The sequence below is a fragment of the Cricetulus griseus genome, chromosome 2, assembly GCF_003668045.3.
Source record: "Cricetulus griseus strain 17A/GY chromosome 2, alternate assembly CriGri-PICRH-1.0, whole genome shotgun sequence".
Classification (NCBI taxonomy): domain Eukaryota; kingdom Metazoa; phylum Chordata; class Mammalia; order Rodentia; family Cricetidae; genus Cricetulus; species Cricetulus griseus.
Window position 1 is genome coordinate 291,694,245 of NC_048595.1, and position 24,732 is coordinate 291,718,976.

At 44.9% G+C, this 24,732-nt stretch overlaps 1 protein-coding gene across 5 annotated transcripts in view; it reads right to left on the reverse strand.

Annotated features, from left to right (window-relative positions):
• Nucleotides 1–1,185: 1,185 nt before the first annotated feature.
• The window catches only part of Pde10a (phosphodiesterase 10A), a 179,877-nt gene continuing 156,330 nt past the window's right edge, over nt 1,186–24,732 (reverse strand). For 4 of the 5 annotated variants that reach the window (XM_027401113.2, XM_027401116.2, XM_027401114.2 and 1 more), the window contains 9 exons: nt 23,562–23,704; nt 21,908–21,991; nt 19,785–19,935; nt 16,708–16,863; nt 15,106–15,278; nt 10,784–10,895; nt 8,739–8,819; nt 6,382–6,470; nt 1,186–5,137 (listed from right to left, as the gene is read on the reverse strand). In XM_027401113.2, the coding sequence (XP_027256914.1) occupies nt 5,032–5,137; nt 6,382–6,470; nt 8,739–8,819; nt 10,784–10,895; nt 15,106–15,278; nt 16,708–16,863; nt 19,785–19,935; nt 21,908–21,991; nt 23,562–23,704 (1,095 nt within the window). In that variant the 3' untranslated portion in view covers nt 1,186–5,031. Of the gene's footprint in view, nt 5,138–6,381; nt 6,471–8,738; nt 8,820–10,783; nt 10,896–11,411; nt 11,482–15,105; nt 15,279–16,707; nt 16,864–19,784; nt 19,936–21,907; nt 21,992–23,561; nt 23,705–24,732 lie in introns of those variants that run through there. The other variant, XM_027401117.2, reaches the window with a different exon arrangement.

A 24,732-nucleotide genomic window follows, 5' to 3' on the forward strand; every position in this document is an offset into this window, starting at 1 on the left:
GTTATAATAAATGATTACTGTTCTATTATACAAACGTAACAGTAAAGGCTTTTAAATACAAAGACTGCAAATGAATACATGAAAAATTACACACATGTACAATATTTATAATTTATAAATGTAAAGATAAGACTTCGTTAAATTATTGCACTTGTGCACTTTACAAAGATTTTTTTAAGGTCATACATATAAAATCATCTTTTGGAATTTACTAACTCATCAACTATAATAATGTTGGATATTGTTAACTTGAAATTCTTTCTGTCCCCCTCCAAAAGAGAGCCCATTAAGGCTTTGGCTGTAGACCCATCCACTGAGGACCAGTTGCTTGGGCCTGTGCCCCTGTTCCAGCAGGTGTTGGCCAGCAAAGAGGCTGTCACTGTGACCTCTGGGGTGCCTTGGCTGGGTGTGGATGGAGAATCTCTTTTGTTCCTATGTTCATGAAGAGAAAGTTGTTCTTCTCAGAAAGAATCCAGACGCTGCATTTGTAGTTTGGTAAGTGTTTCACAGTGTTCTGGGCAAGTACGTGATTTTTAACTAGGTGGGCACTGTACAGATACCCTCTGTGCATCAATCCACAGCACTTTTCTTTTTGTACAGTAAATGAACATGTAGCATGTACTCCATACAACAGATCATATGGAAACAGTATTCCCACACGCCATTTATATTTACTATTCTAGATACAGCACAGGACTGGGTGTCAGGGTGACCAAGCCAAAAGAGAAGGCGAGGATGCCCATAATAGAATGATGTTTTAGGTGGGCTAGACAAAAAAACAGTGCTTGGGGATTTAATTTACATTAGAGATAAAAAAAAATCCTCAAATGTATAGTTCCTGGAGATTAAGCACTGAGATTTGTGCACTGACTTACTTTGTGGCAGACTCTGTGTTCAGCTGTGGTTATACCCCTGGTGTTTGGGCATTCTCCTGTGCCCCCCCACACACACACACAGGGTCAGCCCTAGGTGTGTTGTTCTAGTTACAAATCCTCACAATTACACTAATGGCAGGCAGACTGCTCACAACCCACAAAGCACCAACCTCCACTACGGAGCAGGGACAAGTCAGGTGACTGAGGACTTGTGTCTTTGGGTTCTAGGTGTGTTTTTCTTAGGAGACATGAGCTTTTCTATACTCCTCATTGGCAAGGAGAACACCTCTAAGCATTTGTCTTTCTTTTATTCTGTTTCTGTCAGTGCATAAAATACCTTAAATACTTTCATTGATCCAACTGTACTGCTGGGCATCTCTAATTTAAACTTAGTGTAAATCATGCCAGCCAAATGGGCAGCAACAAAAAACTCACATGTGTAAATATAAATGTCACACAAGGGGAAGCCACAGCTGATGGTACATGTGACTAACTCAAATTTCACAGTGGCTGTCAAGTCAGACTGCCACTTGCAACATAAGGAGCCTGTGACTGGATGAACAGTCTTCCAAGAATCCCTCACCCCACCCCACCCAGCACACAAGATCAGCAGAGCTCAAAGCAACCATGCAAGTTTGGAATATTCAGTGAGAGGTGACTTTCAAAACCAAAGCCAGCTGAGGAGCTGGAACACCCCCCCCCCAAAAGAGATCCGTGCCTCTAACTGGAGCCACAGTACCCATCGAACAAGAGGATCCCAAAGTCACCAGGGCAGATGCCAGGGACCTGGGATGATGACAGGAACCTGACGAGCAGAGGTGGACCTACCACGGACATGCCCCTTTAAATGCTGTCCCTTACACTTGAGAAAGAGGTGGGCACATGAGAGAAAGGGGGTGAGTCAACATTTAAAATAAAGACACAAGGCCAAGGCAGGGTGACTACTTTGTCCTGTTAAAGCCGAGCCCTTAATTTAGACCCAAGAGAGCAGAAACACCAGGCACCAAGCTAAGCCCACTGGAAGACCTGGTTGGTCCCTAAGGCATCATGCAGCAACAGGCAGGCTGTGCTAACACATCTAGCACATATATGAACACAGTGAACAAGCAGAGTTCACCGAATGTATATAAAATAAAAATGCCAGCACATGCTAAAAAGAGGAGCCTGACACTGAACAGGTGAGTTCAAACTGACTCTGTGTGGGAATGAGACACCTGAAGTGTCACAGGGGCAGTCATCCACTGGCACTTCAAACCAGAGGGAGTCGGGGACAGGATTCCACATCCCTCTTCCTGCTTTTTACATCCTGGGAAGGTGGGAAGCTGACCGTCACCCAGCATGCTTTTCACTGCTTCCACAGCCACTCACACCCTGTACTTTGTTCTAATCAACTGTCAGCTAATTGATGGTTACAGATTTTAGGACTGTATTTCACTGCCCAGACTCAGTACTTCACGTTGGTTTGTTGGCGTGCACTTATGTATCCGAGAACATTTTCTCAGATGAAAAGGTACCACAAAGCATAGGAAGAAATTAAATAACCACCATGAGTATAAAACTTGTGCATTAAAGTGATCGTAAACAATATCATTTTGGTAAATGGAACATTCTGTTAATATTCATTATTAGTCACTAAGTTTGCATCAGACACCAATGAGGAATTCCTGGAAATCTTTGGTGGGAGAAAACATGGTGACAAAAGAGGTGGGGAAAAAAAAAACTTAGAGGCAAAATTCAAGTGCTTGTCTGCTAAATGTGTTTGCCAAGATACAAAAGGACACTCTTGACTGCATGAATTCCAAAACCAAATTATTAACTAAACATGGCCACATCCTGGCCTCTTTTATTTCTGGAAAACCTATGCCTCCTGGTCTCACACATGGGGAAAACAATGTTGCAAAGGTCTTTTATAAAACTTAAAAAGGCCTTTTAAAAAAATCAGCTGTAATCTTTTATCCAAACAAGAGACTGACCAGCCAGTAAATTCCTAGCAGGTTCCTCTGCAAAACTGCCACAGCAGAGGCCACACCATACAGTATTCTTGGTTAGGTCCAATTAAAGGAGATTCCTGTAGTATTCTTATTACTACGGCAATCACGGAATGCTAAAGCAGTCACAGGATTCCCAACACCAGGATCCTTTTCCATACAGGGGGACAGAATTCATGCACGCCTTCAAAATGATGGAATAAAACAATCACCCTAAATACTGCCCCCTTTCTGCAATCCAGCTTCCAAGACAGATACTCAATCGACTGGTGTGGATAAAAGTGGCTTTTTGTTGGATCGAGCGTCACATGTCTGTATGAGGAGAGTGGACTTGCTTCAGGCTTCCACCTGGGAACGCTCACAGGAGTAACACTCCTATCCATGCCCTCATGGAGAACTTCCCAACATGGAAAACCACTGCTTTGGAGTATGGGAGTGACTGTAATTTTTTTAATACATAAATACTTGCTTCTTTCTTTCCTTTTGTCTCATTGTGTACCATATATACATCTGTGTGTTTGTCCCCCAGCATGCATACATATGTGTGTACACGTGTGCACAGCCCTGGTGTTCACCGGTGTCGCCTTTTACCTCATACAGTAACAACAGCAAGTCAAGAAGCCTGGAGGGGAGATGGCAACTCTTTAGAAACCAGTGAGGAAACTGAACACATGGTGTTAATGTAAAATGACAACAAGGTTTGTGTTCTGCCCACTCTGCTACAACATGAATCCATATGTAGAAGAAAACCGAATAATAGATTTTTGCAAAATGCCAAGCTCCCGTAAGCAGTGGTGTGTAGAGTACCAAGTGTATCAAAGTCTATTTCAAAAACTCATTTCAAAGCAGCTTTTCACATTCCTGCCAGAGCAGTGAGAGAGCTGTTCGCCTCTAATCATTCTCTAACTTCTCAAGACTCATTCACAGCATGAGAACAACCAGGCACAGATTCTCGGGTTTCCATGCCACTGTCCTGAAAAATCCTCATGGCATGAACCAGGTGACACCCTTAGAATGCAGCAGGAAGGGCCCAGGGGGTTTTTGCTGGCTTTTCAAATGTCACACAGCAGGAGTCAGCAGAAAGTCACACCAGAGGACTATTCACACATGGGGTTCTTTGTGGAGGACTCTGAGAGTGGCAGAGAAGACATAGTCAAGGGTCAGTGTGGTGGCCCTGCACCTCCTCCTGTTGGGCCTGACTGCACAGTGAAGGAGAGACCCAAATTTCCAGGAGACTGGGGCTGCACTGTTGGAGCCTCTGTGGGGTGTACCGCATGGAATGGGGTGTCATTTAGAATAATCTCACATTTTGGATGTGACTATAATGCTGCCATAACACACAGTAAAAATGTAAATAAATTGTTTTTAAAATTCACATTTTTCACTCACAAGTTTTTCTTGCTGGGGGGAAATTTATATCCCTTACTTTTATTTTCTTTGTGCAAAGGATTTGGTTAAAGTTGCCAAAGGCTACAGTCTACAGTGAGGGAGGGGGAAGTGTTTTAATTCTTTGACATGGTTTGACATAAGAGCTGTGGTTCTTGGATGCCCTGTACCCGGTGTCTCCTTGACAGAAGGGTGGAGGTCTGCCTCCTACAGGGGAGCTGACTCACCTACATGACCCCGGATGAACTGAAAGAACACACCTTTAGTCTGCCTAAAACCAACAACTGGAACTTCTCTATCACCTGTGGGCTATGACCTTCATTACCTGTGTCCCAGGCTACAACTCAGTCAGCGACAAAGGAGGTCACATGAGGATTTCACCATGGGGGACATGTGTCCTATTTATAACCAATGCCACCAAATAGCACTGCTGAAGAGATGAAACATAGAACCAGGGTACTGACCACACCCTCTCGGAAGGACCCAGGCAGGAACCCCTCCTGTGGTCTCTGCCCACCTCCAGGGCCACCAGAGTGCTGGCCGGTTCACTGATGTCATTCACAAGTCAGGTGAAGCCACAGAACAGCTGATGTCTGAACACGGTGGAGCCGGAACTGCTCACTGTCTGAGGCGTGCGCGAGTGGCAAGCAGGGAGTCATCTGCTCCCTGTGTGTATGTGATGGTACCTTCTGGGAGAGGTTCCCCCCACCCTTAAAAAACAAAAGGAACGACGTCAGAGAAGCAGGGTGAGAGTCAGTTGCTGGGCAGACACCTCTCCAGGATCAGTCATCCACCTTCCTTGGCAGTTGCTCGGAGGCCCCTTTGCCAGAAATCCACTGCGCAGTCTCCTCCCCGCGAATCACCTTCTCCCACTGGTTGAGATTGTCCCTGGGAACAAAGGACAGGGTTACAGATGACATCTGAGCTGGCTTGCAAAAGGGACATCAGCATTGTGGGACAACTGAGCCCCAGCCCTGTTAGAGTGGTTCTGATACTGACAGTAGCTGGTGTAAGGCAGGCTCTTGCCATGTCTCTTCAGCGGTGAGTTCCAGAGGCACCAGAGCACTGGACAGCCAAACTGGAGCCAGGGTCTTACTTCCTAATTACTGAGGACAGAGTCAGCAGGTGTACCTGGGGCTCCTTATAGGGGATGATTCAGGCAAAGGGCAGCCAGGGGTGGCAAGTGAGAGAGCAGGATGGTTCTACCCAAGTTACACAGACCTGGGGTGGGGGGCAGTTAACCTCTCCTTGGTGCCTTGCATCTGGGTAGCCTCTCATGTGTAAAACATCTCAGCTTCCCACGGCAGAAGTTCTCTGCTTGGTGACCTCCAATGGGAGCCCTGTTTTCCTACTGCCCTCTAGTTTTTTCTCTGCTTGTCCTCAACTGTGATATCGCAGGCACATGGCCTTGCAAACCTGCCGTGGTTGCAGCCTACTATGTAAGCCTGCTAGGTGAGCCTGGCTTGGCTTTCTTTTACACACAGTCAACGTCAGAAGGGATCTTTGACTATGGCAAGCACAATATCAAAAAAACCTCTCCAATTTCCCTTTATTAGCAAACATGCTAAAATGCCTTGTTGGGGGCGGGGGGGGATATCCTAAAATACAATGTAATCCAGGTAAGACCCTTAAATCTGCTCCTTAATATTAAGTATCATTTCCCCAGATCTTAGGGATTGTCTGATACATTGGGAAAAGACACACACTAGATTTGGTAATTTTCTTAGACTTCATGCGTACAAAACATTTAAACACTGAAATGGTCTTTAAGAATGCTGTGGGGTCCTCTGCACACAGACCCCTTAGCTCAGCTGTCCTTTGACCTGTCCTGGTCTTTGGCATGGGTTGCCAGCACCATTCGTCCTATCTGAGTTATAGAACAGGATGCCTTAGCATCAGCTAGTGTCTGAGATTCAACTCTGATAAAAAAGAAAGAAAGGGGGCTTCTAGTCCCCGAGGAAACCAGTCAACTGGGTCCACCCCAAGACCCCTGACCAGGGCAAATGGATAGCAGACCAAGCACGCAAGCTTCAAATCAGAAGTCACTGAAAACTGTGACTACCACATGCCCACTGGCTGATGGAGTTCAGGGTGGCTTTGATGGCCACATGAATGGGGAACTCTGTGATTACCTGCAGGCCTTCAGCAGCGGCTCTGTGGGCGGAAGGATCTGTGTCAGCGTGGTGTAGCAGGGAATGGCCACAGCATTGTAGAATCCAAGCTGCCATAGAGCGAGGTCGGGAGATGAAACAAGGTCACTGTTAAGATGTTGATGCCCCACTACTCTGTCTCTGAACCCTAAGCATGAAGTCAGCTGTTCTGCTGTGTGCTATGTGCTGTGTGCATGTTATGTGTTTGCTGTGTGTGTTTGTGCTGTATGCTGTGTGTGCTGTGTATATGCTTTGTGCATGTTGTGTACTGTGTCTGTGTTGTGTTCTGTGTATGCTGTGTGTGTGTGTGTGTGTGTGTGTGTGTGCACGCGCGCGCTGTGTATTGTGTGCTATGTGCTGTGTTGTGTGTATGCTATGTACTGTGTGTGTGTATTGTGCTGTGTATGTTCTGTGTGTGTGCTATGTACTGTGTGTGTGTGTGTGTGTGTGTGTGTGTGTGTGTGTGTTGTGCTGTGTGTGTGCTGTGCTGTGTGTGTGCTGTGCTGTGTGTGTGCTCTGTGTGTGTGTGTGTGTGTACTGTGTACTGTGTGTGTGTGCTGTGCTGTGTATGTGCTGTGTGTTGTGTTGTGTGCTGTATACTATTTGCTGTTCTGCTGTGTGCTCTGTGTGTGTGTGTGTGTGTATACTGTGTGCAGTATGTGTATGTACTGTGTGCAGTATGTGTGTGTATTATGTGCTGTGTGTGTGCTATGTACTTTGTGTGTGTATTGTGCTGTGTGTGTTGTGCTGTGTGTGTGTTGTGTGCTGTATACTATTTGCTGTTCTGCTGTGTGCTGTGTGTGTGTGTACTGTGTGCTGTATGTGTGTGCTATGTACTGTGTGTGTGTATTGTACTGTGTTATGTGTTGTGCTATGTGTGTGCTGTGCTGTACTGTGTGTGAGTGTGTGCTGTGCTGTGTGTGTGTTCTGTGTTGTGTGCTGTATACTATTTGCTGTTGTGCTGTGTGCTGTATGTGTGTGTACTGTGTGCTGTGTGTATGTGTTGTGTGCTGCATACTATTGCTGTTCTACTGTGTGCTATATCTTCTGGGCCCTGAGAGAACCAGTGCTGAGTGGCTGACTGTGCATTTAGATGGAAGGCAAGATTGCACACACAAATCCCAACACAGCACTGCACTTTACACCCACAGCACTCAAAACTTTATAGACTTAAACATGTCAGGCCTGTTGAGGGCCTGTGGTAATTCGATGCTGCCCTGTGGACATTGCAAAGTCAGGCCCATAGTCCTTTACCTGCCCAGCTCTCTTCCAGCTTAGCATTCAGGGGCAGCTGATGTTATTTCTGGTTTCCTTCTGTGACCTTTATTTACCATCCCTTGTGCCATCCCCACCCTCACCAGACTTTCGCTCTTCAACAGGCAACATGTAGGGGCTGAGTAGTGACCAGACACCTTCCCCCTACTGGTGAGCCCCACTTCATGACTGGCCAATAGATGGCAAAGTGGGGTCTCAGCTCCCTAGGTTAGCTTAGCAGCTTTTTTAGAAACAGAACTTCAGGATGTATCTGAGAGCAGAGGCAGCAGGAGTTCTATGTAGGTCAGCTTTGCTTTCTCCTGCTGTGGTTATGGTCACTGCCTCCATGTGAGAGCCATGCTTATACATTTCCACTTCTAAGTTTGTGCAGTCTGGGTAGACCTGGCACTCATGAAACCTCCTGCCACAGGCTCCTGGGGGCTGGGGTTGCAGGGCTGAGCCACCAGAGTGGGCTTGTTTTTAATTGCACAGCCTGTGCAGGTGTTTCCTTATTCTAATTAAAGCAAGGAGACATTGGGCTAAAACGCCTGAGAAGAAGATTACATACTGGAGGACAGAGTACTTCACTGTTGTGATAAAATAACTTTACAGTGGTTGATTTAGAATTTAGAAGAATTGGAAAATGTTTGTGGATCTCAGAGACATTTAAAAGTCCCCCATGCTACAAAAGGAGTTATTCTTTGGGCAAAGCTCAATCTATTTTAAAGTGAACCTTTTTTTTTTTCTGATTGAGAGTCCTAAAACAGAGTCAGATATAACTGTTTTGACAAACTTTGTTAGGCCCCTTCCTTGGTGACAAGATGTATGTCAAATAATTTAATAAGCAGATGTAAAAGAGTGAAACTAAGGAAGTGGTGAAGGGAGGGTGGCAGGTGTCTATACCCCAGAGCAGACAGGACTCCAAGAGGTCCCCACAAACACAGGGGCCGGCCAGAACACATGGCCAGTGGATTCTGCATTTGAGAACCATTTACAGAGGGTTTAAAACCACTGAGTTCCATAGACAGATGACCCAAAGGCAGACAGACAGACAACCACATGACGATGACACTTGTTCTTCATACCTGTCCCTGGGGGACTTCGTCTCGCTTGTCTCTGTCCATCATGGGAATGGGCTGTATTCCCAGTTTCTTCATTTCATCACCCTAGAAGAGACAGGAAGAGACTACTTGTAGTTTTCAAATAGTTGTACAAAATGTTGGTGTCCCGTGCCCCAAGATTGTCAAAGCAATGGCCATTGTCAAAGCAATGGCCATCTTTGTGTCACTGTGTAGTACCGAGATCTGACATTCTTTTTTGCCAAATTTCTGGATATACAGACATCTCCTCTGGTGCCACCATATAGCAGCTCACGGCAGGAGGGGTGATGGGTGTGCAGAAGCATAAAGGCTGCCCTTGCTTCCTCTTCACTAAAACTTGTTGAAATCTTCTTAAAGTTTGCCCAAATCTTAAGGATGCATACTTAGTCATTTAAATGAACTTGTTTTTCTTCAGAAATCACAACTCTACACTGAAACCTTCTAGGGTTACTTAGAGTCAGAAAAGACTTTCCACACCCCTCCCTTAAAACTCTGCCCTGTAGAACCCGGGTTCTCAAAGCACCAACTCTTCAGCCCTTCGTTTTACGTGCAGAAACTACTGGGTCTCGTTGCCTCTTCTCTATCCAAATGAGTGAAACCTACCAAGCGCCTGCTGGGGATGATGTCCCAAGTCTCAGGAGGGAACGAGTTTCTAGATCAGCAACTTCAGTGTGTGCTTAGAGTGAGATTAAATGCTGAAAAGGAAACCCAGTGATGTGGGACAAGCAAGGGAGAGGTACCTAATGAGTAGCTTCAAGGACTGTGGGGGCAGAGGCAGGCTATGGCAGGGGTGGTGCTTATGGCAGAAGCTTGGCCACCGGGTACTGACTGCCTCAGGCTACAAGTTAAGGGCCAAACCAACCATGCTCTGTGGCCACATGACCCAAGACATGGCAGGCTTCATCACTGCTATTCACCTCTGAGAGGCACAGATGAGGAGTGTGGAGGCCATGGGAAGGGTAGAAAGCAGCAGCAGCATGGTGGGAAGAAGAGGAAACACTGGACTTCAGGGGGTTAAATCAACTGACAGGCCCAGAGACTATTCATGGCTCCGCCCAGGGAGGGCAAGGTCCTGGAGACTGCCTACAGTGCTTGGAGCTTCATCCACTGTGGACTGGGTCCTCGTGAGGAGTGTGCAGGGGGTGAACCTATACTGTGTCTACCACATCTTCATTCACGTCTTAGAATTCAAACGTGGTTGGGGAAGTGTGGTCTGCATAGAATGTAAAACTGAGCGGAACCATCGGCTGGTTTTCCCAGGTGGCGTTTGAAGAAAGTAGCTCACAGGTGCAACTGAGCTGATTGCCGCAAGGACGGATTAACACACTTGAGACTTGAGACCCGTGCAGCTCAATTTCCTTAACTAAGTGAGACAGGTTCTGTTACAGGGTAAAACAAAGTGTGTGCGTTCGTGAATGTATGTGTGAATGTGTGTGTACATGCGTGTACACATGCTCTGGAGCAGTGGTCCTCAACCTTCCTAATGCTGCAACCCATTTAGTATAGTTGCTCATGCTGTGGTGACCCCTCCCCACCATAAAATTATTTTTGTTGCTACTACTTCATAACTGTAATTTTTGCTACCATTATGAGTCATAATGTAAATACCTGTGTTTTCTGATGGTCTTAGACAACCCCTGTGAAAGGGTCGTTTAACTTCAAGGGGGTCGCACCCCACAGGTTTGAGAACCACTTGCCCTAGAGGGGGGAGAACCTGAGCTGGCCAGGAGCACAATGGCACCGAATTATGCTAGAGGCAAACAAGGATGTCCCAATTTCTCACTGGTGGCAGATGCAGCCTGGGGCTTTGGAGCCCTTTATGTCCAGTGCATTTATAAAGCGATGTGCAAAAGTACACACCCAGTGAGCAAAGGTCAGAGGTCAAGAAAGAAAAGTTGCCACAGCAATGCTCAGTGAGTGTGGTTTTGAACTCCTTAAGTGGGGATCAGTGAACTTGCCCTCTGTCAGGTAGGCTGCTGAAATACCAGTTCTTGGTAATGTCTACGTTAATATAAGAATCAAAGACATACCTCAGCCCAGAACTCTGCGTATATATCATTTGCCGTCAGTTTCGTAACTGGCCATAGCTTCGTCACAGAACATAGGTCACAGGCAGTCATCATCAACCCGATGACACGATCTCTAGAAGATGACACAAAGGTAGTGAATGCAGTGTTTGCACTTTGCCTGGAGACCCAAGAGGTGGGGGCAGACTCAGGCATCGTCAGGAGTAAAGTTTGCCTCTGCTGTGTTACCTCCCAGTGACAGAAAAAGCATTAAGAAGCAGAACCATGTAGTTTAGCGGGCAGGACAGCAACATGGAACTAAAGCTCAGGGTGGCTTTAGCTACAGCATCAGGCCCTTCTTCCACAAGCTGTATAGGAGTGTGCTCTGTGCTTCTCATGTCTCAGTGTCCCCATTTGAGCAAACACGGAGACAGGATTCTGTTACCCTTCATATTGTCTGGCCCTTCTCAGAGCTATGGGCCAAGCTTTCATTTCACAGACTTCTTGCACTTTTAATGTCACCTGAAGAGAAAACCTGACCCCTACTTTCATCCTATATCCACAAAGTCTGAGATGTACAAGAATGCTTAACTTCTACTGGGGAGAAGTGGCGTCATCAGGTCAGATGAGGACTTGGGAGTGTGGCGAGCTTGCTTGCCTGTGGAGTGGGATGGACGGTGTTCCTCCAAGGCTGTTCTGTTTAGCAAGAACATGTTCAAACTCTGCCAGAGAGAGGGGGATTCTCCATTTAGTTTCTTGGCATCTGCAGTGATGGACTGCATGTCCAACTTGCTATCTGTGTAAGCGTATCTAAATGTTTTCTCTTAAAGAAAAAATAACAATTGCTAAAACTTCAAAGAAACAAATTGCCCGTGACTTTACTGAGTTTTCTCTGGTGACTCTTGGTCTAGTGAAATGAAGAAAGGAATTATAATGTCCTCACCTCAACTGGAGAAAATAACGTAATTTATAAAGACCATTCATCACCAGAGATAGGGAACTATGTCAGAGGTGAGACAGCACCTCTTCCAGCTGGCATGAGGGACACAGGATTTCTCCATTGGAGACACAGCCTGCACCAATGGGGATGGTTCCTCAGGGTCATCTGTCAAGGTCTCAGGTGGCTGTCCCCTAGTTCCCACTACAGGTTCCTGAATGCCACATCAAGGTATTGTTTGCCATCAACCCGTCCCCCCTCCCCCACTAACCTCTACAATCTGGCTTTTCAAAGGGAATAGCCCGAGGGCTTGTTATATCTGCTACAGGTCACTTCAAATAACTGAGAGATGCTCAACAGTCATGTGTGGCTGCCTGCCATCCCAAGCAGATGGCATTTCAAGACCCAAATAGCTTAAAGTGACCAGAGAAATGTACAATTCTCTGGATCCACTAATTTTTAGCTTTAAAAGAAGAGTGTTTTTAAATTTGAGCGTCTAAAGAATTAAGTTCCTTCCTTCCTCAACTGGTAAATTCACTAGACAGATGGAGAACATGAAAACTAGCACTGTATTTACAAATAATTCTTTCTTGCAATTGAAGTAAGTCAATCTCATTCAATGTATTTCACCAAAACCCCCAACACTTTTATGCTAAATAGTATAATAAGGTTTAATCTGAAAAAGAATACATTTCTCATTTCAGAAGTCTGTAAAAGCAATATTAATAGCACGGGGCTTTGCAAAATGTGCAAAATTTTCCCACTGGAAATAGCCTCACATTTAAAACTACTGGTATAAGGACGAGAACTGTCAAAATTATTTAGACAACACAATGCCAAGTTGCTCTTTTACTGCTCATGAGGAAGTGAACAGCCTGGAAATTTGGCATGGGTCTGTATTAAATATAATTAGTTTTTATTTACAATTATAAATCAGTTATATAGTCATGCTCACTCAGAAATGCCAGAATGGATGTTTCATTCTGTTCCTGAACGGAATCAGACCTCAACCCTGAACGAACAGCTCTGCTGGGGTGGGGTTCATTCAGGAAGCACCCCTGGCATGACCTCACTGAGTTGAATATGCTACAAAACTCTTAACATATTTAACTAGGTGAAGAAAATGAATTAGTCATTAAGTGATACTGATTTAACACATCAAGGAGAAATAAAAAATATAATTCTATTAATATAAGAATCCAGAGATAAATGTAAAAATTGAGCTATAAAATACACAAAAATTTATGAAGTATTTGCATTGCCGTGGGGTTTGATAAGAACAAGTAACAGATCTGGCTTCATGATCTGAGGTTTCTATGTTCTCAACAGAGAATCTGGGGCTAGAGTGTCACTCACTAATACAGGGTTTGCCTGGCATGTGTAAGGCCCTGGGTTCCATCCTCAGACACACACACACACACACACACACACACACACACACAGAGAGAGAGAGAGAGAGAGAGAGAGAGAGAGAGAGAGAGAGCATGAGAACATGAAGAAAATTTGCAAATCTCCTAAAGAAAACATTTGTGAAAAAGAACACAGAAGTTCAATATCCTTAGTTAAAGACAGGCTAGATGATGATTTGTTAAGAGTAAAAGTTCAACAGAACAAGCAAGCATTGTGAACAGACAGAATAGCTGTGCACACAGCAGTCAGCAAGTGTGAGGTCCTTCTGTAAGGCAGGCAAGAGTGCATGGAGCAGCTCTCATTCTCATGTTAGAAGATGTGTGAACTCCTAGCATGTCTGTTTTAAAACAATGTATGTATATGTCTAGCAATATATACTTAATTATTTTTATTTCTTGTGCATCAGTGTTTTGTCTGCATGTGTGTCTGTGTGCCATGTGTATTCCTGCTACCCACAGAGGCCAGAAGAAGCCATCAGATCCCTGGTTGTGAGCTGCCATGTAGGTGCTGGGAACAAAACTCAGGTCCCCTGCAAGAGCAGCCAGTGCTCTTAACCCACTGAGCCATCTCTCCAGCTCTATGTAATGTACTTTCAAGGGTCCCTAGGAAAGATCCCATGAGCAGAGTTTATTGCATCATTCTTTATAGTAGAAAATTCTAGAAACTGTCACCATTAATCTGGAAAAGGCTTCCAAACCTTTACAACTATTTATGTTACATTGAATTATAGATCTTTTTAAAAAGGACTGGCTCTGAAATAAGCATGTTTTAAGGAAAAGGCACACAGCTAGTTATACACTGCAGGAACACTGTGCACACCTCTGGAGAAACAGAAGGTAAACGGGATGGCATCACAGCAAGCATGTGGCAGCCAGGTGCAATCTCTTTGCTGTGCGTATTTCTTCCTTCTGAAGTTAAGGCAAGCAAGCATTACCTTTAAAACCATTAACTAACACAAATTAGTCACAGCTAATTTCACATCACCGGTAGAGACCCATATGTATTAAGCATGAGAAATAGCTTTTCAATTTGATGTTTAAATTTTCTATAATGGTCTATTAATTATTGTGACCATTTAGCTAAAAAGTAACTGAATACATCCAAGAAAAAGTAGAAGGACAGGTTTCTGAAACTAAGCACACTTCATTCACAAGGGTTGAATATTCCTCTGAAGGTACCATAAAGACAGTGTAAACAAACACCTGTTCCTGCCCAGGGTTTAAGCACAAGAACCAAATGCACTGTGAGTGGAGGTGACTTGAAGCACATTGCCCCTGTGAACTTCGGGGGGGGGGGGAGCAGAGCGGGAGGAACTAGGGGCACCAATGGCCTCTTGGGAGCTTTGTCAACACTGACTCACCTAAGTCCTGGCAAGGCCTTGCCATATGTGAAAGAAAGATGGCCTCCCCTATTCTTCTGAAAGATGGTTCCACACACTGCATATGTTCTGAGCCTTGTGGAATGTGGACACACCCTGGTGTGAAGGGAGGGACGCTTGCACAGCTGCTGCTGAACTGCTGAGGAACCCACACCATTACAAGGATTCCCTTTACTCCTACCAGCTGGGCTCCAGTTCTACCCATTTGCTTTGCATCTGGTCACCCAAGTAAACTTCTCCTAAAACCATCCTCTACAAAGAAATATTAAGATCAGGTCTGGATGGATCCCAGAAGAGACAGGGACAGAACATTAAGTAGCCGTCCGTCCGTGCACCTTAGGGTGAAGATGGCTGCACTAAGGAGAGACTGACCAACCGGATACAGATAATCACAACAGTGAGATGCTGTGGCAGCCACCTGAGAACCATCCAGGCAGGAAGCAGGGGAGTGACTCGCAGCATCCTGAGCGTGAATCTGGATCCACTCTGCAAACCATCCCCAGGGAGAAATGGTGGAAGCACCGCCAGGATGCACATCAGCAGAGGCACCGCCATAAGCACACCAAATTGCAGTTCCTGACTCACACACTAGGCTGGTAGCCTTTGCCAAGTTGTCCTTACCGATGTGACTGGTTGTGAAGGTTCAGCGACCCCGCCTGGTACATCTCCTCCAACTGCTTCCTGTTCCCAAAGTAGAGAGCGAGGTCAGTGGCGATGATGGCTTTGCGGATGATCTCCAGCACCTGCTCGTACTCGCTGGAGCTCAGAGTGGAGAAGATGTTGTGTCCTTCCAGCTACAGAGAGACCAGGGGAAAACCTCCAATAAGAGTCACACCTAGGCTCAGGGCATCTTCAGCTATTTGAAACAGTAGGGACAACAATGCCAAATGTCACTGTAATAGCAAATTCGGGGAAACAAAGGGACTGTTTAGTTGTAATGATAGAGTTATGGCTTATGTGAACCACTGTACCCATGGGATAATCTCTTTCATCACAAAACCCAAGTGACCTTACTATAACTTGTGTGTGTGTGTGTGTGTGTGTGTGTGTGTGTGTGTGTGTGTGTGTGTTTTATAGTGATGGGGCTAGGAAATATAAAATACTGAAGTTACCAGAAGCTTTTCTCTGGTGCTAGTTAACTGTAGTAATTTCATACTGTTCTGAAACTCATGCTGAGAAAATCATTCATATCCTCAACCACTTTAGTTCACCCTGTAAATAGCCATCCACTGTCCTGTAGCTCATGAGTGCAAGAGTGTGGAGAAGCCAAGGGCTAGCCCAAAGGAAAAGTGTGGTGGTTTGAATGAAAAATGGCCCCCATAGGCTCAAAGGGAGTGGCACTATTGGGAGGTGTGGCCTTGTTGGAGGAAGTGTGTCATGGTGGGGGGGGGGGCGCTTTGGGGTTTCACAAGCCCAAGCCAGGCCCAGTATCTCTCTCTCTTTCCTGCTGGCTAGGGATACAGATGTAGAACTCTCAGCTGCCTCTCCAGCACCATGTCTGCCTGTGCACTGCCAGGTTTCCTGCCAGGAAATAAAGAGCTAAACCTTTGAAACCATAAGCCAGCCACAATTAAATGCTTTCTTTTGTAGGAGTTGCTGTGGTCATGGTGTCTCTCCTCAGCAACAGAACACTGACTTAGACAGAAAGGCATATGAAAATGCCATGTGGAAGCCTACTGTTTTGCAATACAATTAAAATCATAAGTAGAGGGATGAAGGGAGTGAGGAATGCTGGGAGTGTGGAGGATGGGGAGAAAAGGAGAGGAAGGGTAGTAGGTAGGCTAGCCTAAGCCTTATGGAAAGCTAACTTCAAAATATAACTTTTAAAATAAGTTCAAATAGAGGCATTCTGCATGGGTGGACAGTGCCACTCCCACAAGCCATGGGCTATGAAACAAAACCACACTGCCTGATGTAGGATACCTCCCTCCAAGTTATTTTGGCCAGAGAGGCCTCAGAGGTCTCCCAAACAACTGCTAACACTGTTGGTTACACACATAACTAGCCCCGTAAGATCCTGTTGCTAAAGACACTGCACAATGGCTATGGGATATAGAGAAAACGATCTTGGGTGCTATATCCTAAAAAAAAAAAAAAAAAAACTACTCACAGCTATGGCCATTAAAGTAAGACAGCACAGTAAAATGCAGCTGCTGCCTGCAGAGTATGTTGTATAGACCCTCCCCTCCCTTCCCCTCGGAGCACTGCAGCCTGGCACCTTACCTGCAGGATGGACACTGTCTGGGAGAAGTGATGCTGCTCCATAGTGGAGGTGGAGTACAGCGCTGCCAGGGGGTGGTCGAATTTCTGCAGGTAGCTATTACTGAAGCCCCTGTGGTCCAGGTCGTGACACAGACATGCAATTAGCAGGCCTTTGCGCTTGAAGAGATAACAGAATGCAGATATGTTTAAGACATGGCAAGGGGACACCTGGAGACTTGCAGCTTACATTCACACCATATTCATGTCTGCCACTGATATATCCGAACACATAGGGATCTTAGAACTTTTGTGGAACTCTGTTCTTTGTTTTTCTCTATGTGGACTTGACAAGCAAAGGAGTTTTCCTCTGTAATCCTGGGAAAGGGACAGGAGGCACCAAATGTGCCAAAGCCTTATGGGCAAGCTCAGCTATGCATGCAGCAGACAGCTTGGGTTCACCTAGTTATAACAAGATCATCACTGTTCTCAGCCCACTACACACAACATGCAAACACGGGACATGTGAACACAGCACACTGCCCTGGAATAAGAAAAATGCTATGAAGCCCAAGGGAGGCAAGCCTATACTAAAGAGAGAAGTCTGGGCCAGATCCAGCAAGAGTGAGACACCAACAGAGACCTGAGAGAAGAAGGGAGGAGGCAACATGGTGTTTGAGAAGATCATGGTTGAGCAAGGTCAGGAGTATGCTGGAGCAGGGTACAGGGTCCTCACACAGACTGCATATTCCAAATGACAAGGAGCAGAGTGAAGGGACTCCAGGACAGCAGTGTCTGCATCTAACTGGCAGTTTTAAAAAACTGTCTAGTGACGTGTAAGGAATTCACTAGGAGGGCTTGCAATCATCACGGGAAGGCAGAGCAGAGCGAGAGCAGGGCAGTGATGGAAGTGTAAAAGGGGTAGGCAAAGTCTGGATGCAGCTTTCAGGCCTTCCAGTGGGCTCTCTTGACTGGCTGTGAAAAGCAACATGAGAAAGTTCAAATGTGATCCTTATTGAGAACACCAGCAGCAGGTGTAGGAAACCCCACAGGTGGCGAAGGTGAGTAGACCATCAGGGTCTAGGTCAAGAGTGACAGGAAACTCTTTAAGAGGGGGGCAAGTGGACATTAGGTAGGAAGCAGTTTGAGTCTCAAGCTGCTCTTGGGTAGAGAACGAAAATGGTGGAATTCACCAAAGCTCTATGAGAACAGAGGAAAGCAAAAGTCTGAGCAACCATGAACTCCAACTGTAAGGAATCCGAGGAAAGAGGTTCCCAAAGCAAGATGAGAGAGGAGTGGCCAATGGGGCTCCTGGAAAGCTGTGAAACTGCAAAAGAAGTTAAATGGGGGGAAAAAACACCAAACATCTCCCCCAAATAGAATACAATACAAATTTCAGTGGAAAATTATTCATATGAACAAAAAGCATATTTCATTTGAATCTTTCAGAGGAAGTCGACTGTTATATTGTTAAATTCTGCTAAAACTAAAGATTGTTGTAGAAAACAAATAATCAACAGCCAAGAATATAGTTTACTCCTTTGCATGCTTGTGTATGGGACTATAGTAAATGTGCGTGGGAGGGGGACCACACATTTGTGTGTCTGGATGAAGGCTAGAGAAGGACACTGATGCTCTGCTCAATGACTTCCTGCTTTACTTCTTTCCAACAGGGTCTCTCACTGAACCTGGAGCTAGGCTGGTGGCCAGGAAACCCTAGTAATCCCCCTGTCTCTGTGTCCCTCGGTGCTGGGGTTAAGCTGTGCATGGCCATGCCCACTGCCTATATAGGTCCTGGGATCTAATTCAGGCCCTCAGTCCTCCACAGTCAGCTCTCACCTACTGAGCCACCTTTCCAGCCCTACTTTTTACTGTGTTTGAGGTGCTAATTTTCCCCACTTCTGGAATCCACCTTCCATGATTTCTGGTTCAACTATGACTTTGGTCTGACAGGATGGCAAGGGTACAGGGTGGATTTATTTTGAGTGTTACTTTAAAGAAAGCAAAATGTATTATATTAGATGTGGCAGCGTTGTCCTTTGTAGTCAGAAGAGTGACATTGCTTTACAGGGGGAAAGGAGGCCTGGGTTTGTGGTGTTAGTGACATCAACAGGTTGGGAGCTCAAAGGGACATGATGAAAGTCTGGTTGGCTAGTGGGCTCAGCATCACTGGTCCCCAGGTGCTAATTCCCACCACTTAGCACGATGTGGCTGGGAGTGTGCTGTGGTAGCTGCATGGATGAGAAGGCTCCAAACCTTCTGACTCTGGGATTGTGAAATCTTCCAGTGTAGCATCAGATCTAGGTATATGGAACCTGGGGAGGAGCGAGTTGTGTACCTCAAAGCCTGTCCCCTTACGGAGTAGGACACAAAATGACACTAATGTTAACTACACTAAGTGCTCAGTGTTCTTATATCATCCGGGTAAGTCTATGTTATCCAGGGCATATGGGCATCAAGAAAGATTCACTCTAGCCAGGTGGTGGTGGTGGAACACACCTTTAATCCCAAAACTGGGAAGGAAGAGGTGAGTGGATGTGTAAACTCAAGGCTAGGATGGTCTACAAAGTGAGTTCCAGGACAGCCAGGACTACACAGACAAACCCTGTCTCAAAAACCAAAAACCAAAAACAACCCAAAGAAAGAGAGAGAGAAAGAAAGAAGGAAAGGAAGAAAGGGAGAAAAGAAAGAGAGAGAGAGAGAGAGAGAGAGAGAGAGAGGGAGAGAGAGAGAGAGGGAGAGAGAGAAAGAAAGAAAGAAAGAAAGAAAGAAAGAAAGAAAGAAAGAAAGAAAGAAAGAAAGAAAGAAAGAGAAAGGAAATTCACTCAGTTAAATACATGCAGGATCTGTCAGCTTTAATAAAGAAGAAAGCCTCCCTCCCTCCTCCCTCCCTCCCTCCCTCCCTCCCCCTCCCTCCCTCCCTCTCTCTCTCTCTCTCCTCCCCCAGAGGGTATTTGGGTGCAGTTGAAATTTCTAGATCAACATTCCCATTAAAGTGTGATCTGTGTCTGGGTACTGGTGCTAACTTCATGTCATAAATGCACTTTGACGTAGGCATTACTTCCCTGAGGTTTTCTGACAGGAGGGATGTGCACACCCACCTCGAGGTCTGTGAAGAGGCCATAGTTGTTCTGAAGTATGGCGTACATGCAGTGTGCCACCGTGACTGCGTGCTTCCAGTTGTGGTAAGGAACCCGCCGGTAGTTCTTCTTCACAGACATGATAAAACGACACAATTTTTCAAGTTCGAAGCTGTGTGGAGAAGAGACTGTTATGACAGGGCCAGCATAGCACCACACATTTCTGAGGCGAGTCTAGCTGAGGAGTGCAAAATCTGCTCACTTGTATACATCTGGGCTCATTCACACACCTATGGATTCTTCCACACACCTGAGGATTTCCTCACACACCTGTGGATTTCCTCACGCACCTGTGGATTTCCTTACACACATCTGGGCTCCCTCACATACATCTGGGCTCCCTCACATACCTATGGATCTTCTCACACACTTGTGGTTCCCCTCACACACCTGTGGATTCCCTTACACACCTGTGAGTTCCCTCACTCACCTGAAGGTCCTCTCACACACCTTTGGGCTCCCTCACATATCTGTAGGCTCTCTCATATATATGTGGATTACTTCACACTCTCTTATACACATCTGGGTTCCCTCACACACCTGTGGGCCCCACACACACACCTGTGGGATCCTTCACATACCTATGGGTTCCCCCACACATCTGTGGGTCCCCACACACACACCTGTGGGCTCCCTCACAACCTGTGGGTTCCCTCACATGTCAGTAGGCTCTCCCACATATCTATGGATTACTTCACATACCATGGACTCTCTCACACACCTATGTGCACCCACACACACCTGTGGGTTCCCTCCTGGCCAACCATGAGCTCTGTGGTCACTCCCACTCCTTGTTTCTTCTGTAGCCATAAAGCAGCAAAAGAACTAAGACTAATCCTGATAGCTCCGCTCTGCCAGTCAGCATGCAGTCTACCTTACTTACCCTCTATGAGCTCCTTGTGTTTACAAGCATTTCCTACACTCCAGAGAGCTCAGGTGACCACATACAGCATCCTCCTGGCCAAGGGCATTCTCAACTAAGAACTTCATAACATACTTGGATGCACAAATGCCAAGCGCATGTAATAATACTCTCTGCACCTGACTACACTCTCAGGGATAATCCAAGGCATTAAGGTACACTCACGTTGCAAGTGAAAAAAAAGCCACACCCAAATATATTTACACAGTACATGGTGGAGGAGGACACCAAATACTACTGCACACCCTGGCACTGGATTATTATAATTTTTCTTAATTGAGATCCCACCTCTCTCAAAATGTATTTAAGGCAGATTAAAAGACTAAGATTACATAAAACTTGGAGCATACGCAGCTGTGTGTCTTTCATTAAAAGCTCTCAATGTCCCTGAAGGGAAAGGTCTGGCCTCTTATGACTTCCAGACAAACCTTCAACAGGCTAAGCAACAACTGGAGCTGCCAGTCCCACATTCTAGACTGATCAAAGTAGAGAAGACATAAAGTTCAAGAAGATGATAGACATTGTCATTCCAGAGAAACTAAAAGACGCAGTGCTTGGGTCAGTGCAAAACAAACATCTGGAAAATGAGCAAATACAGCCTTGGAATTTTCAACCTGTGTAAGACGTAAACCATCACACACAAAGTCAGGGAACCATGTCAGACAGGGCAGATGGAGAGAGTAACAGCTTGTGGTTGTTGTCACATTTGCTGAAAGACTTCTCCTTCATGCCTAACCTAACAGATACATATGGGACTTGAAGTGGATGCCACAGGCATTGCGCGCTCTGAAAAGACACTGCTTTAAGTGTGGATCCTGCCTCTTCCACTGCCTAATGGACAGCCTAAATGACACTAAGTGTTATTTGGAATGTATGACAGAGTGACAAGGCATGCTAGCATTACATTTAGGTTACCCATTTCCAGAACAAAACCTAAACAGGTGTCAGCTATGACAACAGCCAAAGCAACCAGGAAGTCGACAGTCCCTGGAGCATTTGGAAAAGCTGCGTGTTCGTCCAACAAGCTCAACCAATTTTTATTTGAATGTTTATTAAAATGTCATGTTTTACCATAGCCACACAAGGAACCTGGTTAGGTAAAAGTGGGCAAAGGAGGCCACCCCCATGTTGAAAAGGAATCATTTGCATGGGTCCCTCATACCAGGATGTCCCGCAAGACTGATGGATCATGTAGACAAAGATCCCAGGCCACATGTTCTCAAAAGGGCCGATGTCAAAGTGGAACCTGAAATGAAAGGAGAGTCGTGGACCATTAGTCAGGATGGGTACGACTGGCATGAAAATCAATATGCCCTCTTATCTACCCTGATGCTCAAAGGACAAGGTGGTCTGTCCCTGCCCTGCCTTCCCTGCAGCATCTGACTGAATGGAAGTGTTCCTGTGGGACCCTACAGAGTCATCTGTTAAAGCAGCTGGCACAGGTGTCATCAGGATAATCAACACACACGTATGTATACATACACACACACACACACACACACACACACACACACACACACATAAATATACATACACACATATATATACACATACATGTACATATGCATATACATACATATATACACATATACATACACACACATATATATATACATGTACATATGCATACACATACATGTATATACATATACATACACACATATATGCATATACATACACACATATATACATATACATGTACATATACATACACATACATATATACATATACATGTACATATACATACACATACATATATACATATACATACACACATATATATACATACACATACATATATAGATATATACACACATATATACATATATACACATGCACACACATATATATACATACACACACACATATATACACATACACACATATATACATATATATACATGCACACATATACATACATACACACATATATACATGTACATATACATACATATATACACATATACATACACACATATATATACATACACATATACACACACATATATACATGTACATATACATACACCTACACACATACATATACATACATGCACACATATATACATATACATACACACACACACATATATATTATATATATATACATATACATGTACATACATACACACATACACATACACACATATATATGTATATCACGGTCCAGGGAACCTTATCAGAAACAGCCTTTCATCTAAGCTAAGAAACGAATTCAATAACTGTAACTCCTGAAGTTACCATATATAACAGTGATCTCATTTCCTAATGTAAATACTAACCCCCAACCCCACAACCAGGATGAATGTTGCAGCAGTTTATCCTGGGGGGGTGGTATTTCCAATCATATAGTGAATGCCAGCTTGGGGACAGAGTGGCTGCCCTGGGCACATAGTCACCACAAGGCCCTGCCTCTCTGGACTTAAGTGTGTTTGCCAAACACTGGGAAACGAAGAGTACAAAGATGGAACAAATTATTACTAAATTCTTTCATTTAACTTGGAGATTGACGTCAGGGTGTGACATTAAATGCCATTTGAGATACGCGGTTAGAGTAATGAATACTATCATTTAGGCGACCGATTTCAAACTTGTTTGGACTCACTATATACTCCTGGCTGGCCTTGAGTTCCAAATCCTACTGCCTGAGCCTCCCAAGCACTGGCATTTCAGGCTTGGGCCACCACAAGGGTTTCCATTTCAGGGTTTGCTACTTAAGGCAAGCAGAAGGAACAGCACATGAAAGCCCACAGGATGCCCCCTAAAGTGACCATGGTTTTGCTTTAGTGCAGTGAAAATGGCACAAGACACTCACAATTCGATCTCTCTGCAGATGCGCGATGGCAGGTTGAAGTTCATGAGGCCTTGCCACTCCTCTGAGGTGCAGATGCTGTGGTAAGACAGCTTCTCCATGGTGACCCTGTAGATGCACTCCGAGTGTCGGATCCTGTGGTACATCTGCAAGGCAGGAAGAATGCGAATGGGGGGCTGGTTAAAACAATATGGAAAGGACCTAGGCTTTGGGGTTCAGACATGAGGTGGGAGCTACAGTTGAAATTCAGGGGCTTTACTGTTGCTCACAGTTGAAACACATTGGAGCTGTGCACAAGCATGTGTGTGCACATGTGAGCGCACACTCGGGCACACATACACACACATACAAACCTTCCTTGAAGGGACAGCACTCATCTTGAGTTACATCATCCTTAACTAATTAATGTCTTCTTACCACACATCACCTCTGGGAGAGAAATCACTATCTGCCTTTTCTATAACATCCTCTATTATATTTTCACTTTAATAATAAAAAGAGTTCAAAAGAAAATGTGAGTGTAGTATTGGTAAATAAATGACTACAATCTATGGCACTTCTATATCTGTTAAAACAAATTTTGATAATTACATGCCACCTAGAACACCAAACTGGCTTCCTTGGGAGGGTTTCATTTCTTTCCCTGATTTGATTGTGTTTTTTCTTCTTTTAAGTGAATTTGGAGTTTTGTCAGCATAAGAGCAATGAATCCAACTGTGTAACAGATTTGTATGATGTCCAATATCGTGCCCAAGGAGCAGACACATGAATAGGGGACTATGCCAATGGACAAATGAGGGCTTAGCATATAACACTTGCCCAGCAGGTACAGGTGCCTCACCTTGAGAGAGCAGGTGTAGAGGGGACCTACTTGAAAATAAAGAGGTTCAGCTTACTGTCCTATTGAATTAGTAAGATCACGTGTACTTGTATGCAAGAAAATAATTAAATGCATAAAAATAATTATATGAATGAAAGTAATTATACACTAATATGTCAGATAAAATTTAAAAAGCAGTGGATCCAGTAAAAAGACCAATGCTTACATGTGTGAATTAGTAACTGTGAGATTAATTCAGAGAGAAATGATGGGGGGTGGGGAGAAATACGAGTCCTTTACAAAACTTAATGTGTGTGATTAATAGCTCTTCCATGGCCCAAGGGCACAGTGTGA